General features: G+C 43.5%; 1 protein-coding gene across 1 annotated transcript in view; it reads left to right on the top strand.

The window, feature by feature from the left end:
* The window catches only part of LOC143353292 (uncharacterized), a 47,578-nt gene that overhangs the window by 22,592 nt on the left and 7,240 nt on the right, over positions 1-17,746 (top strand). The window contains exon 3 of the mRNA XM_076786494.1: positions 15,065-15,119. Within this exon, the coding sequence (XP_076642609.1) occupies positions 15,065-15,119 (55 nt within the window). The remainder of the gene's footprint in view (positions 1-15,064; positions 15,120-17,746) is intronic.

Below are 17,746 nucleotides of genomic sequence, written 5' to 3'. Positions count from 1 at the left end.
ACCGTCTCCATAAATCGGTTCGAGTAGCTGTACGCTCCCTCATTTTTCATCGGGCCGAACCGACAAACCGTTCATTTCGATCCGCGATGTTCAACAGTTTTGTATGTTCCCGCTTGTTAATTCCACGGACGGTGCAGCGCGGCTTCTTTAATTTATTACCGCACGGTTCAACGAACCAACTTTATGCAGATTTTCTTTTATCAGGCGAACCGGTGTGAGCTCGCTGGAAATGTTCGATCTTGTCGAGTAATCACTGAAGACGATCGAATCGATCCGCAAATTAATCATTCTGAAACCCGTTATTTCGATGGATTTTATGGTTTTATTAAATTAGTGGAAAATTGCATTTCCTTCGGGAATAAGTCCAGTCGAATCTCTCGAACGATTTCTCCGTGTTTCACGAGCGAACTGTTCCTCGGCGATAGTTCTATCAATAATGTGGCAATTTTCGTTGCAGAAGACCTAATCGCGACGCTCCGACCAAGATTCTGTGCTCGGCGAGCGACGGGGCATCCTCTCACCTTGAGTTTCTTTTCTTTCCTCGCTTGACCGTCGCGTCGTGTGTTTCATCGACCTCACTATAACTATTTCTAACGACGGCGACGGAAAAGCTTGTTGCGGGACTAATCGTTAAACATTACCAGATGATACGAACTCTTTCACAAGCAATTCAGCTCGCAGACCAATGATCGACTTCATGCGAACGCTAGGATTATATCATTAATGAACAACTTCGACGAAACGTTCAATATTATATATTTGACTCAACTTTAAACGCGCATAACTTTTGAACCAAGAATTTCCTCGCCTTGAAACTTCGATTTTTGGCATTTTCTAATCGTGATGTAGAAGATTGTATAGCAAAAAGTTAAAAATTTCTGGGTTGCCATGGCGAAGTTTAACCGAGCTGAAGGATTTTACCGAATAGATTTGATTTTATGGAACTTCAGAGATTGCTAGATCCCCATCAAAGCGAATGAAATATTTCAAGATTTGAAATTCCACTAGCATAATCGTGGATCGTGGAACTGGTATATCGTGTTGGAAAATAAAGGATCGCTTCCCGGACGAAATCGAGCAAATCGAGCAATCAACCAGAGACTATCACGACTCGGGAGCACGTGTTCGGTTATCTGGAAATTCTCGGGCCCGAGCAGAGTCGCGTTTCCGTATTAATTAGCATAGACCGTGGACTTCCGGTGATTTGCATGGCCGTAACGAATGATCGGAACAGGTCCCCTCTGACTTCGCGGGGAGAGTGAAAGTCCGCGTGCCGATCCGCACAGGTGCTTTCGACGAGGATCGGTTTTTACCGATGTCTGAAGCCTCGAGGTTTCGATATATTCCGCCTCCGTCCTGTCTCGATTTCGATCTGGCGAGCCTCTCGCGTCGATATTTCCGAAACGGTCCGCTGTTCTCTACGATCGACGATCCTGGAGAGGATAACGAGCGTCGAAACAGTGGCATACTGTTTCCGAGAGACGCGCAATCATTTTCCGCTCGTGACTTCCTATCTCGATCGTGCCAGATATCGTGATCCACGTTTCCATCGATTTCTCAATCCCCACACCGAATTTCCCCCGAGAAACAACGACCTCTGCAATGTTCACGATTAAATTTATTTGAGCGAGGATGCCTAGGAATTATTTTAATAGAAAAAACACAGTATTTTAATATAAAAATATTGATGCTTCGTGGTAGAAATTGTTCGAAGTTCCAGCGTTCGCGTAACTGGTCGCGGGAAAACGAGCCAGTGGAGTGGTTAAGTGGCTAGAAACATGGATGGAAACGACCTGCAATAATAAAGAATGCGAAACGAGCGTGTGCGACAATCCGGTCCGTTGCGTGGGACAGGCCACGCAGAGTTCAGCATTCGTGAGTCCCGCGAGCACCTTGATCTACTTTCCTCGAGCGGTTACTTCAACTTTTAACCGGTCAGCCGATCGGGATTTCGACTTCGAGCCTGTCGATTTTAGTCGAGTTACGACTGCGCGAGTTTAAGAGTTATGATACACGGCATTCCACGGCTTAGCTTCTTTACGGCAGCGAGGAACGTGGTTTGACAATGACTAATCCTCCTTGTAGATTAGCCTGTCAGACAGACTTTACGGAATTCGGCTATCTGCTATCTGGACACACGGCCGTACCAGCTTCTTCAATTGCTTCGGTCAGTGGTGTTCAAACACTGGGCCCCAGAAACGACCGTTCTGGAATGCCTTGTTCTTTTCAATCCAAGAAATCATTTTGACCCCTCCGGTAAACGTTGGTATATGGTAGTTCTGGTGTTACAGATCCCACAAGAAGACTCCTTGATAAATCTTGCAAAGCGTTTCAAAAATGCCCTGAAAAGCTACCTACAAAAGACGTCCAACGCCATCTCACAAAGAACATGTTAAACAGTTGATTTGTACAAAATATCTACTCCCCTAAAAGTCCCACAAAAGTTGGCCACCAAATAACCCACAAAAGACGTCTATGAAAATTCACAATCAACATTTTCAACACTCGGATGTTAGGAGAGGTCCATCTAAAAGTCCCACAAAACACCCACAAAAGACGTCCAATGCAATCTTACGAACGACATTTTCAACGCCTAAACCTTACAAGCTCACCTTAAACCCACAAAAATAGCCCACAAAGATAGCCCACAAAATGTCCCACAAAATACGTCTACAAAAATTTCGCAACCATTCTCAACACCTAAATCTTATAACAAGCTCTCCCAAAAATTCCACAAAAGTACCCACAGAAGTTGCCCACAAATGATCCCACAAAAGACGTATAAATCAGCGTTACAAACAACGTCTAAAGGGGTTATCCACAAAAATCGTACGAACGCCGTTAATGCGTATCCCACAAAATCAAGCAACAGACTCTTGAGCAAGGATCGCAACGAAAAATCTCTCGAAATGAAGAAGAGCACTTCCATCACGCGTCTCGCGAAGCCAACGAAGGCAATGTCCTGGACACCACGATTGATAAATTAATCAATAGAGATCCCACGTGGTGGGGTCTGGAAGGAATGCGAGATAAGAGGCCCGGCATTATCGTAGGAGTACGCTCGCGTACGGGAACTTGAAAGCAAGTAAGCAAAGGGTCGGTACCCGTTACAACGCACATGGGTCGCACGACCGAGAGACCAGCGAGTGCGCGCTCCTTTCTCTCTCTCCTCTCTTCTGTCCTCTCTTCTCTCTCTTTCTCCCTCTCTCTCTCTCTCTCTCTCTCTCTCTCTCTCTCTCTCTCTCTCTCTCTTTCTCTCTCTCTATGGCTCTCTGTCCACAGTGTCTCCGCGCTGTCGTCCTGTCAGTTCGCGTGGTGCGCTCGAACGAGCGGCAAGTGCCCCGAGTTGTACGGCCGTTGCACGCCGGGAACAGTGAATACATACTAATAACGCGATCATTTTCCGTCCCAGCCTGGGTCACATCGGATATCTGAAGGTACACACGCTTTTTCACTGCCTCAATTAATCACGCGAGTGCCCCGGACAGAATCGATTCGCGCGTTCGAAAATGTTTGATTCAAAATTCTCTGCGTTTCGTTCGCCGAGTGAATTTCTTTTTTCCTTTTCTCGGCAGATCGTCCAACGTTTCGACCGACGAGTGAATTTATTATAGAAAAATAATAGCGCCCCGATCAACGGGAGAAAAATTCTGTGGGTGCAGCAGAGTGGACTAAATTGTGATTCGATTGCGTTCCCAGCAAGCGTTCCTGTTGCATAAAACGCGATGGAAGCACTACCACGCTTAACCTTCGTATTCGTACGCTGCGTTCGACCCATTGGAGTTTGCTCGAAAGAAAATTAGTCATTAGCTAGGTCCCGGGAACTCGTTCTCGGAAGCTCAGTGTTGCATGAATGTCCGCAATCTACAGATTACGGATTACTCACGAACCGTGGATCCCGATGCGCGTTTTCCAACGCATTCGTATGCGCGGAACGCAAAGGGAACAGTATTGAAATAAAATCACCTGAAACACGTCGCGATTTCTTCCAAATCAGTTTCCAGTTAACGCACATCTTGCCAATTTGTTTTCGCGTTGCTCCTGGCGCATAAATAGCCCGAGACTGGTAATTACACGTTGCTGACAGCCCGCCAGGCGGACGCGTATGCGAATATGCAAATTCCGCGACGAATAAAGAATACTTATGTACGTAAAAGTGCGATAATTACGGTTGCTTGTTTTGACGTATTTTCCGAGGAGTCGTAGAAGCTTGTTTTTATCTGCGACACGTGAAACTGGGTGTGGTGTAGAACTGTCGTAAGAACGTAAACACGGGAGTGTTGGCTGTGAGTCGAATTATTAAGATCTTGTCGATCGGCGCGTTTATTCGGTTGTTTATCTCGCGCGCGGCAACATTGTGGTCATCGGTGTTCGTGAAACAGGGAAACGGAAACGATCCTCTTCAATGGTAGGAATCTACAGAGTACACTGTCGCGTGTTGTCCCGAAGTAGCAAGGAGGATGATAGCGTTCAAAATCACGCCTGCAATCATGACACGGTCTGGCGAGAAGTTATGCAACTTCGCGAGCAAATAGTCGCCAATCGTTGCAGTCGGTTTGCCGTTGATGTCATGAGCATAAGGAACTTCGACAAGATCTGGACGGGGGAATGGTTGACAACTTTGTTGATGGGCTCCTGGTAGATTGGGGAATTTATTATAGGTAAAATTACCTAGGTCCTGAGCTGTAGACATTTTGCGAAATTAGCGGGGAAACTGGGAATTGCATTTGCAATGCCCTTTCTTGAGTCCCTTGGATCGCTTTTAAATTGGGCATCGCGAACGCCATTTTATTTCTTCCGCAAACCTGCAAGATTCACCACAGCGCCACTCTTGCAATTCTGCGAGATTTATCATAGCACCAATCTTGTAATTCTGCAAGATTTATTGTAGCACTAGACTTACAAGTTTGCAGGATTTGTGATACAGATTACTCGATCGATTTTTTCGCAAGATTTATCAAAAGGTTCCACAGTCTGATGGGTGATATAAAGAAATAAAGCCACAGCAGGGAATGTGCACAGAGTGTACAATAAAGAAAATCTGTGAAGAACAAACGAAATACACTCGAGAACAAATTACTCGATAAATAGATCACAAGATTGAACATTATCTGTTTGCCCGTCCCTGGGATAAGAGAGCTTTCGCGAGCAATATAATTTCCGTAGGAATCAGTGGCAATTCGGACATGCAAACAAGCCTAAATAGTGTGCTCGAACTCCGAGTTAGGTCCATTCCTCCAGCTGACTGATTCGCAGAACAGTTGTTGTGATTCGGAGTGGTAAAGCCACTCGCGAAGTACTCAAGCGGGAAAATCTGCAGTGGAAGAGGACGAGACCACGATCAAAGGCGTTGCATGTCGGATCCGTTGCGTCGCTGCACTTCAAGTTCATCCGTTTCGGCCACTTCACAAATTTTTCTTCATTCTTAATATTGGAGAATATGCAGAATATTTCTTGATATGGAAGTACCTGGAGAACATTCCTTAATATTGGAGAATATTAATAAACATTGAACAGACAAGTTAGTTGATCGAGATCGAGTTAGATCAGCACAGCATTGTCCCCTGAGCACCGAGTTAAGTCTTCTTAATTTATGGGATATTGTGTTTAGGTTCAGGGTTGAATGGCAAGGGGTAGTTTGGCTTAGGTGATTAGCCTATACCTTCGCCGGGAAGAACGTTAGGGGTGAAACTACCACAGGGTAGCGTGTTGTGTTTGCAAAGTTCCCGGAGACCTCACATGTGTACTGGGACGCGACCGCTGTTGGGGGTTTTAGTGGGTAAAAGTTCCTGTAACATTTTCTACATCCCCTGTTCTGGGTGGAAGTGTCTTTGGAAGACTTCCCACGCGTTTCGAGGGAAGGGGTGGAATTTACGAGGGTGAATACGCTACAAGTTTCGTGCATTTAGAATTTATAAAAACGTCTGGGAAATTGGCGAACCAGAACATTCGGAAATTCGCACGCTTTATTTTTATTTAACAAGTTGATCGATGAAGAGGAATCTTCAATGTTCCTTCGTTTATTTATCGAGACTTTTACACAAATCTTTAAACGCGTTGTGAATCCCTTATTATTTCCGTTGTTCTTGACGCGACAGCTGTTTGAAAATTCAGTGATTAAATATGCAAAATTGTACGCACTTACCGCCTGTAAAAAGACATTTCAATAAATGGATCGTTTTGTTTTATTTTGCTTATGATTTGCGAAATGAAAATTTCATTTTATATTGCTGGATTTACAGTTGCCTTTTACTCGGTTCACGGATGGTCGCACTGCAAAATTGTATGCATTCGCACAGCTTGCGAATATCTTCGGAAATATTTCCAGAAAAACAGCGTCATTTTATTTTCCTTTTAATTCTGGTGGACTTTTGCCGGGAAAGAAAAGTTCGCACGAAGCGAATTGCAGTCCGCTAACGACTGCGGAGCCTCTCGCGGTGGTTTGTTTCTATTTTCCACTGGTTTTCTCCCAAGTGTTCGCGAAAAACGTGGACCCGTTGGTCGTCGAAACGGATCGATTCGAGGCGCGCTGAAACGTTGTCGCGTCCCGGAGCAATCGTGCATGTGAGCGAAACGAGAAAGAGAAAGAGAGAAGGTTTTGCACGGGTTCGTCAAGCCGTTTTGCAATTCGAAACGCAGCGGTGCGTGCGCCCAAGCTGTCTCGAGAGTAACGCGCGCCCGGCGAGCTGTTTTATCGAAAAATTTACTGACCTTTCGCCCGCAGATTCGTCGGGCCCGTTACAACCTGTTAATCGTCCAACTCCCGTTAGGATTTTGTTTTCCTCTTCATTTTCAACCCCCACTATTCGATCCTCGTCATCGCAATTTTAGTATCCCGACGTTAAGGAAGAAGCAAAAGCTCCAGAAATAAAAAATAAAAAAATTCTTCAAACCCCCACCGCTCGTCAGCCGATCTCCCCAATTATTATCAAAACTTTCTTTTTATTGACTAATTTCAAAATCTCTAAAAAAAAAATACAGAATTCTTTTTCTGTTTCAATTATCCACGATTTGTTTACCTATTGATCTTCACAGTTAGCAAAGTAAGGAGTCATTTACGATTGCCAATATCGCTGATCAGAAAATGATGGCTCCCTGTGCAAAATAATATTGTCTGCTCATCCGTTACAAGAAGCAGAATTTCAATGAAAATGTATTTCCTGTCCTAATCATTTCTGTATCAGTGTTCTGTTATTGTGCGGGTTTTCAGATCGCAATAAAAATTTCCAATGCAGCATGACGTCACGCGTGCAGCCGACGCGTGTTAATTGAATAATACTCGCGAGGTTGCGTAATGAAGCAGAATATATTGTAACGGATGACTATTACGCGAGGAGCGTCCCGGAAAAGCAAGGAAAACGGAAGTGATTTATGGGCCAACACAATAAGTGCAATGTAGCCTCGTCACGATATATTAAGAGAGATCTCTTCTTTGCGCATTTATAGCGCGGCATGGGTTTCGAAATTTTCAATATGCATCCTAAGTACAGCGGCTTAGTGCGTCGTTAAAATGCTTTTACCAACGGGTAGTAGAAAATTTACATAACCGCGCGATCGGATAACTGGGTAGAAAGTAATCCAAATTGATTCTGCTATTGGTCCACTAATAGTTGTTCAGTTTATACCGATGTCATTTGTTTCAAGAACAGGCGAAGTTACAAAAACAATTTACGTAACTGTATAATTAAATAAATTCCACTACTGGGCAATTAGTTAACACTAAACCTACCGAGCCTTGAAAGTGATACGTGTTGTCTTATAAAAATGACGATATCGAATTTATTTAGATTTTGCAAGGTTCGTATTATAATACAGTGATTTCTCGATATATGTCGCCAAGGCCTGGACGATAAACGTCGCAGAATTATCCCCACTGCTGCGGGGTATATCCCGCGAGGGGCCACGAAGCTCGTAAACATAAAACGGGGCTCGGGTTGTGTCTCCTAGACGATGCACGACGCTGACAAGACCCGTGCTGTTGACATATAACGAGAATTCACTGTATGTGCTGTACTAAACATATTTATTTCGTAATTTCCCACGGAAGTATCTTCATGATTGTAGTAATTGCGAAATAAAAAATCTGGAACCGGTCATTTCGACCGGCGGTGGTAGGTTCAGCGTGTGAAGTTAAACGAACAGGTTTGGGGCCCATTAGGGTAACTCCACGGTGTCTCGAGCAGGTGGCCGACCCTGTGGTCAACGAAAGTAACGTTCAGGACACGGGGAATGTCCGAGAAAAACGCGCAACAAAAGAGATCGATCTTCTGGCGATGGGACGCGCGAAAGTAAGCATCCGGCGGTAGCAAGCCGATCGTCCTAACGAGCAATAATTTCGTTCAGCTTCGACAGACGGCGATGGCGGCGGCGGCGGCGGCGGCGGCTACAGGATAAAACTTAATTCCCCGGGCGCTTTCACCGAAGCTTCAAACCGATACGATACGAGAGATCGTATCGTTCGTGCCGGTGTGTTCATTGTGTTCACCGACACGGGGAAACCGGCGGACACGATGGAAACTCGTTCTACTCACAACATTGCTGCCTCTCCTCTCTCTCTCTCTCTCTCTCTCTTGCTCGCTCTTTTTAGCTCCCAGTCTTGACTGGGTCTCTTAATTGGAACTATTTATTGCTTCGACGGTCTGACGAGAAATAACGGCTTCGCCGTCGAACGAGGAAACTGCGCAAAAACTGGCCGGAAAGTGTGCTGCGATTTGCGAACGATACTCCATTGTTTTATGGCCTGCTTGGAACGAGCCCCGTCGATCATAGACCGACGAATTTCTCGTTAACAGGTTTCCATACTGTTCCCGATATTCTTTGGGACGATCCGAGTGCCGTCATTTAACCCATTAAATACCGAATGTTTATTCTGAAATTTTTACTCTGTATGGTATCCATCAACAGCGAACCTACCGATCACTGAGAGTGATAATACGTTGGATAGAAATAGCACGATCGAGTTTATTTAGATTTTTTCCGGTTTTTAGTGTGATTCCTATGTGATTGAGCAAGTGCAATCATTTCCAGTGGAGCGTCTTTACAAACTTTAATAATCGTGAAATAATTATCGTTTCGACCAAATGAAAATACAATGCCCGTTTGGGCATGGCGGCGCAAGTTCCAATAAATGCTGAAATTTATTTACATAAATTTTATATAAATATTATTTTGATTCCGCTTTCTCAAAGTTTGCCTGCAAAAATTGGGAGCTGCGTAAACAATCCGCAGTCTAATAAGCACACTCGCGCAGATGTGATATGCACACTCTGAAATTGTTAACGAACGTGTGAAAATCAAGATGCTCGTCCGACATCCTAGAAGCATAAGATTAATCGAACACGTCGCGTTCGATCGTTCCCGAAAGAGAGACGCCGGCGAAGAGATTAGCGCCGCGGTCCTCGCGTAAAGTTAGCTGCGCATAATGAGCCGCGAGCAACGTATGTGGATGCTTTTAGCCTAGTTCTGTTTGTTTGTTCTTTTTTTTTCCCCCGCGATGCACCGGTGTCGCAGCTGGAAAACAAGCCAGAAAACACGTTGCGCACCGTCGGGAAAAATAGGCGGCAAAGATAGTTGCCGGTGTCGCCAAGTTACGTAAGCTTCTCGGCCTATGTAGGACAACCTCGTCTTTTGTCGCGATCGTTTTCAAGCACCAAGCTGCGAAAGAACACTAACAATGAGCGCAGCTGTTGGAAAAAGCGCGGACGTAACAGGTTTTTCGCTAAGTGCGGCCCGATCGTTGTCTCGGCCCGTGAAAGAGATCTATTCTCGAACGCCCACTCGACTTTGCAACGAAAGCTGCCGCCATTGCACGCTCCACGGCGGAGGGTTAAAAATATTCTGCAAAATAGACTTCGAATTTGTAATTGAAATATTATCGATTGGTCCGTCCCTGGTGTTGAGAAACTTTCGCTTCAAGACGGAGGTCCTTCTCTTCCCTGTCGTTCTCATTCGAGGTACATGGAGGAAGCCCTAGGTGCTATATTGAGCTGCCGTATAATCAAAAACACTATCAGATAGTGACCTGATGTAAGCAACAGTATAGTAATGCAACGTGTAAGAATCAGGCCACGTGTAACTCCCAGCGCAACCTTACCATCTTTTTTATTCGAGGCACATGGCGGGAGCCCTAGGCCCTAGATGCCATATCGAATTATTTCACCATTGGAAATGCAACCACGCAATAAATATAATTTACAGCGTAAGCATACAATGAGCGAGATTCAAGCCAGATTTATCTCCCGATAGAGTAGCCCTATCACTCTTTCTGTTCGAGGTACCCGGCGAAAGCCCTAGACCAGAGCTGCTCAACATACCTATTAGCTTATGTATTATTAAATACATGCAACCTCGCCCGCAGAGGCGTGGCTTCGTGCCCGCAGGAGCGTGGCACGCCCAGGGCAAGAAAATCGCTGCCCGTACGGGCAGACGCTGGACAGCTCTGCCCTAGACGTTCCATTAATCTGCTGCAGAACCAGAAATGGACCTAATAAACGAGCTCAACAGAAGCTTAGCAAAAGGAATTGAATGTTAATGGAAATATTGGATCGACAGATTCTTAATAATTTCAAACTCAGTTAAAAAGTCGCGCGTACACATGGCAAAAACAACTTGGCAGTTCCGTCGGGGCGCATTCAGCGTCACTTCTAGCAACGGAAGGGTGGAAAACGGTGGAAAAAAAAAGAGAGGCTCGGCGTAGGCGAGAAGGGTACTCCTGGGTCCCATGGCGTGTTCACGGTGTCCCCTGTTTTAAAGCCGTTTCCATCGATCACAATGCGAAAGAACCACCGACAGAGGGGATAACCGGCTTCCCCCTGTTCCGCGGGTGACGTTAATATTTTCCACTTCCTTCCGGACTTGCGACCCCCACGGCCAAAGCCGATCATCGTAACTCGTTTAACCGTGGCTACCGGTTACGTGTGTTACACCGTGGAACAAGCGAGCTTGCAAACAGTCGGCAGGAACAGAGGGGGACAACGCGCGCGCTCGCGCTGGAGAGAGCGTTACGCACGCGTGTTCACGCGCCTGCGGACGAGCAATTAGCTTCCTGCCGAGTGTCCTGGACATCGAAACCATCGTCTCCCTGTTGCTCGCAATTAGGTCTCCGGACCGACCAGCCTTTTTCCCGCCCTGGAGCCACGACAGCGCCGAGGAACCCGAGGAATGCGACCTAGGGGGTTCGGCTTCTTCCGCGTTCCTTCGAGCCTACTCGCTTCCGGAGAGTTTTAGCGAGCCTAAATTCGCGGAATTCCTGAATTCCGGAGGCATTGGGAGACTCGCTAATCTTCCGAGTATGGTGGTCTCCTCCACTTTATATGGCGTTTCTCGAATCAGAAAAAGGTGTAATGTAAAAGAAATGTTTGAGCTAAGTATTTTTAGCCCTTAGCACTCGAATGGCGACTGTAAGGCGCCACTAAAAATTCCTGTATCATTATTCAAAATATTTTTTACATTATTAAATTTGTTTGTAAATTTAATAAATTACTAAACATTTCAGTACTGTACGAGTAAATTGCACCATTTTCGTATTTATAACATGAAAAAATATATATGGAATGAAGTATTCTAGGTCGGAAGAAATGTTTCATTTTAGAGTTGAAATGGCTACGAGCGCAAAGGATTAAAAATAACTCGATCACATACGAAACAGTGAAAACATTTATTGACAGTCTTACTGTATTACTTCCGGCTCTGTTAAAATGATTAGAGAACGAAATAAATAGTTTATGTAGCTCCCGTGTCTTGCGATTGCAAGAACATTTTTATTTTGAAGAACCGCAGTCTAGTAATTATGTACCGCCATAGCAATCGAAGATTGGAGTTCGAACCGAGTCTGTGTGCTCCACAGCTGAATGATTGTCGTCATTCGCGTCGACTTCCGGTGCAGCCTCTTCGCGCTCGAATATATTATCTCTCGTTGGCGCTCGCGGATTCTTCGCCGAGACTATTGTTTCCAGCTCTTTCTCTCTCTCTTTCTCCCTCTCTCTCTCTCTTTCAAGTTTTGATCGCTTACACGGGGCTTTTCTCCGGTTGATTTTCGAGCAGCCTCTCCCGGAGTCGGTGACCTTTGAATCGTGGCGCTCTTCTCGTCGCAATATCAACGAGAGAGCGAAACAGAAGCGGGAAACAACGAGGGGCGAATGAAAGAGAGCAAAAGAGAGAGAGAGAGAGAGGGCTGTCGTAATTTCGAAAGAATTGCCGTGCCCCTCCGAGTAATTCTAGACTACCTGTTTTCTCCCCCCTAGTTTCCATTATTCTTAACCTTTCTTAGCAAAGTTCTTAACCCTCTCTCGTTACGAGCTGCTTCGATGGTATACTAACTTCAATGCGCGACTGTTGACCCCGTGTGGTCACTCTTCCGACAACCGACTGCGTCATTTATTCTCCAGACGAATAACAACGATTTTAATTGACTCAGCTCTTCGAACGATCAACAATATTTTAAAAACATGTAAAACTTCGAGCAGCACAATTTTCGGAAATTGCAAGAGAGTCTCCGATTAGACTGAGGGAATTTATGGAATTTTATAACCCAATTTTAACAAACTAGAGTACAAAATTAATATTTTATTATTTCGAGTGTCGACTAAGCAATATTCAAAGTTCCATAGAATTAAAGTAATTGATTTCACGGATTCAAAATTGAATGGTTAATTTCAAGCCCTTCGCGTTTCGGAGCCCATTTATACATTTGGTCTATCAATTCCATCTTCCATTTCCGAGAGACGCAGCACTCAAGGTATTTTAATTAATTAAATATTTTCATGGACGAGAATTTTCGGAGCAATTTCAATATTTTTCCTTTGGGCCAAGATACGTCCACGTGGCCCAGTTATCAGCGGGAACTTCCGTCCTCGATATCAGCGGTCGATAATGGTCCCGTCCAAGGGAAAACTATTCTAGCACTCCGCCAACTCCGAGCCGATGATCACCTTGAGAATTTCAATGCTACAGTGACAATGATTAGGCCTTTGTTGCATCGTCGAGCGGCGACGGGATTCTAAAAGGAAAAATTGATTTGTCACTCGTGTATAAATAGCTTCGTTAGAGCACGACCTTATTAGCATCGCGGTGGCAATTGTACTTCGCATTGGAGCACATTCTTTATGTTCTCATAGCATTACGTTCTTTTACATTTTCCTAGCTTTCGATTTAATTTTATATCTTTGAGCGTTCGTATCCCCCAGTCTAGTTTTATTAGCCACTTTTGTACCATTCAATTTTATATTTTGTGTTTCCAAATTGAAATCCTTTTTATTTTAATTTTTTTAGTGTCATGGTGTCCTTTGATTTTGTATTTTATATTTCTGACTGTTTGTATCCTCCACTCTAGTTTCATTAAGCACTTTTGTACCCTTCAATTTTATATTTTGTGTTTCCAAATTGAAATCCTTTTTATTTTAATTTTTTTAGTGTCGTGGTATCCCTTGATTTTGTATTTTATATTTCTGACCGTTTGTATCCTCTACTCTAGTTTCATTAGGCACTTTTGAACTCTTAAATTTTATATTTTGTATGCTTTGTAATTGAATTTTTATATACCTCTGAATTTTTACGTTTTAATTATATCAAGAATGTTTGGTGTCCTTGAATTTCTATGTCCCCTATTTATAAATTTTTATGTTTCACAGTTTCTTATACAGTTTGCAGTCTTGTACTTAAACATTGAAGAGCACAGTTTTAAGTGTTAGATTTCGTGTTTAATTATAAAAAAAAGTGCAGTATTACAGTTTAAGTGCTAAAAAGCGCATTTCAACGATCGACACAATTAACCTTGAATCGGTCCATAAGTACTTTCGATCTTGTTCCTTAGATTTCTCGTCACACGTGAATCCATCGGATCGAGAGACACCGCGATAGTAATCGTTTACGTAAGTGTCGGACGCTTGATTAATGTCAACGATACCGATACCGTGCGACATCGCTCGCCGGAAGCACCGGTAGAAATAAAAATAACAAAAAAGAGAAACAATGAAAACTGTCTGTCGCACACGGTTGGAGAACACAGACGCAGAAGAGAGTGAAAGCGAGCGAAAGTACAATGAACGCGGCGCAATCGGCAGTTTCATCACAATTAAATGTTACAGCGTAACCGTTTGATCGGTTCGAACGATGTTCACTGCAAACCTAAATTCCCCGATACGTACAATATAGCACTCAACGATTCATTCTTACGTTCATAACTGCAAATGATCTTTGAAATTTTGGTATATGTGGGTTTCACTTTATTTTATTCTTCATTTTATTCTTTATTTTGATCTCTATTTTATTTTTAATTTTATTCTTTATGGTATACTTTATTTTATTCTCTATTTTATTCCTAATTGTATGCTTAATTTTATTCCTAATTGTGTTCTTTATTTTGATCTCTATTTTATTTTAAATTTGATTCTTTAAGGTATACTTTATTTTATTCCTAATTGTATTCTTTATTTTGTTCTTTATTGTATTCTTAATTTTATTCTTAATTGCATTCTATTCTTCATTTCTGCATTTTTCACTTCAAATCTATCCGGTGTTTGTCTATAAATTAATTTGCTTCGTGCTTTTGAATTTCTATGTTCTTCACTTAAATCAGGTATTTTGTGCGTCTAAATGCTTGTATTTTTCCGTTTAATTATATCAGAAATATTAATACAAATTGCTATTGTGTTTCGTGCTTCTGAATTCGCATTTCTGTCTTTTAAATATTATTAACCATTTGTCTATCCTTCGATTTTGTAAATACGGTGTTTCTAAACATATTTTTCGTTTCTATCGGATCTCGCCAAATCAACAACAACAACAATAACAATATCCTAGGAAGTCGCTCGTCAACCAAAAAGGTTGCAGACAACAGTTCGAATGCAAATCCAGCCGAGCATTCGCGCCAAAAAAGGGCGGGAAACCGATTCGAATTCGAATCTTAACGCACGTCGCCGGCAAAGGTCACGCGCATTTCCCGCACGAGCGATTCGCGAATTAGCATGCAACTGGTTCGAAGCTGTGCACACCAACCGCATACGAATACTCTACTAATTAATAACTGTCTTGAGCTCTCCGTTAATCATGCATATAATTGTTCCAGGTGATCGCTAACGGTTTGAAGAGCGACGCGGACAGCTGCGACGGTTTAACAAACGGTGAGTCACGTTTCATCGATGTATCTTTTCCTGTCCCTTCGCTCGTTCTCTCTGTACTTTTTTTTTCTTTTATTATTGTGATTATGGTACACGAGGATCCTGCAGTAAAGAGCCCTAACTGACAATAAAAGGCGGCGCATCAGATCATGCTGGATCAGTATGGTCGGTACGCTTTGGTCTCATTGACCAAATCTCCCGCGACGCGTTGAAAAGGATGCCCGAGCTTGCCTATGGTGTTCGCCATTGTCTGCACCCCCTGCGCACCCTGAATATCAATCGTGCCGACCGATTATAACCCTTCGAAGTGCCCGTGTTCCGCGAATCAGCCCGTTCCCGGTTTGCTAGACTCGTTTCGAACCGTTCAGCCCTAATTTTCAATTCTTTATTTTTACTTTTAAATTTAAAATTTTTAATTTTTCGATTTTCTATTACACACACCAGACAGTTTCAACGCTCGGTAGGTTGAATTTGACGTGGGGTGAGGGACCCAATTCCTGTGAGCGTACCAATCACTGTGCCTATATTGAAATAAAAAATTTAGAATATTAAAATAAATATAATTATTTATTTTTACAGCGTAATGAATATTAAAAAAGGGGTATTAAATTGTTTTCATTGAGATCAGTTAATATGTATGTTACATATCTCCTTTTTAATATCCATTGTCGCGAACAAGGTATCAAACACCGAGGGCCCCAACTCTGATCAAAGAGTCACGGCGTCTCTCGACAGTTATCGCGAGAAGAACCATAACAGACTGCTGGCAATTTTTCTGCCCCGGTTCGCGTCGAGAAAAACGGCTCTCGGAATTGGTCTTTACCGAAACTAGGTCGATATTAGTATAGAGTAGGAACAACCCCCGATTACTTTCGCCGCCGCGTATCAATTCGAGGCTTCTCTCGGTTTAATTGCTCGTTGGCTTGACGCCAGCCATGATGAGGAGGGCACACACGTGCTAATGGAAATCGAAAGCGTCCGAGTGTCCCTGGAACATCCTTTGTCGCGAGAGATCGGAGCCTCGATCGAGGCCGTTTCTCGCTAGGAAAAATTACTTTCGTGTCTAAACCTCCCACTCTCGACCTCCCTCGACGATCGCTTGTCGCGAACCTAATTCCACGAAAGATCGGTTACGAGTGGCACAGGTATTCAGCACGGACGTCGCGCTTCGCTGAGCAAATTCGTCCGTGAAATTCACTTTTCGCTCATAAAAATCGAGCCTCCGAGCCGTTTCCCTTCTGATGCGCCGGCAAGAAAGTTGTTCGTTAGCTGCCCTAAGCGACGACTGCGGAGCTTTATGCGTTTTTCGCTTCCGAAAATATTTAAAAAATGCTGGAACATGAAATTCTATAAAGATCTATTAAGGCCACTGAAAAATAATATTTTATTCTCCAGTTTGTGAAAATTTTCCCCCCAAAATTACAAATTGCATAAACATCCGCAGTCTAGTGACGACTGCTCGCTTTATCGAGACGAGATCGATCGCTCGTTCTTTGGGAGGGGAATCGTTGAATCAGAAACTTGGAACTCTGCTGCACAGTTTCTGGAGATTAGAGCCTTTTGTGACGAATTAGCTGACAATGGGCCAGGATTATCCGATGGGCACGGCTGTTTCGAGTCGTTGGAGGAATTTAAGTGGAGAAGTGTAAGTTAATGTACGCGATGGAGTCGTAGGTTCAACGCAAAACAAGATTTAGGAGAGAAACAAATTAAAAAGAAATAAATTAGAGAGACAAATAAAATAAAATAAGAGAAATGAATTATGAGTATAAAAATGTTTGTGGTCTTCGGGAGGGTTGGTACAGACCTGGATAAAGATACTAGCATAAAGGAAGTCTCGGATAATAGAATAATTATTTTCCTGGTAGTAAATTGCATTTATTCAGATAACGATTGATCCAATTAACCCTCATCTGGCCCTCGTTTCCTTAATTCATTTCGTGCCTTGATGCTAAGTTGAGTGACATAAAATAACTGGATAAAATTTCTTTCTTTAATGATTTCTCAAAGTTTTTTTAACATATACGATTAGAGCTTACTGCAATCAATCAGTTTTATTTCGAGAGAGGTTACGTTTGTTTCAAGTCATGGTTACGAATTGGACATATGCGATAGCGGATATAGTTCCCTGGGCCCTAATTCAAGTAAGTGTTATAGAAATGTGTGTTGGACGGTGGAGGAAGATCGAAGCGGAGGACATCGAGAAAAGACATCGGGAAATGCGGTTTTCAGCCGCGGTGGTTCTTCGTAAATCCGCTAAATGGTTACGGCCCTGACTCTGCCCTTCGGTCATTATCATCTGTCGGAGCGGTCGCCGCATTTTCTCACGCTACTTCAGCTGCTCCTTGCTCGCGGAGTGCGATGATCTCCCTCTCTCGTGTACCCGCACATCTGCCTCAAAATTACATCCTGACCGGGTCCGCATATTTTTATTTTCATTCCCTTTCCCCTTTCTTTCTCTCTCTCCCTTGCTCTCTCGTCATTCTCTGCGGGACCCATCGACCGCACGGACATTAATCTCGACGAAAACGATCTACGCTCCCCGAATTCGCCAACTGATCGATCGATCCTATTTTTCTGCTTTTCAAAGAAATTTGATAAACGACTCCTGTGCCCTATTCTGAAGCTAG

This window comes from Halictus rubicundus, chromosome 4, assembly GCF_050948215.1.
Source record: "Halictus rubicundus isolate RS-2024b chromosome 4, iyHalRubi1_principal, whole genome shotgun sequence".
Classification (NCBI taxonomy): domain Eukaryota; kingdom Metazoa; phylum Arthropoda; class Insecta; order Hymenoptera; family Halictidae; genus Halictus; species Halictus rubicundus.
Note: the sequence above shows the minus strand (reverse complement) of the source record. Positions and strands in the feature narration are given on the sequence as shown.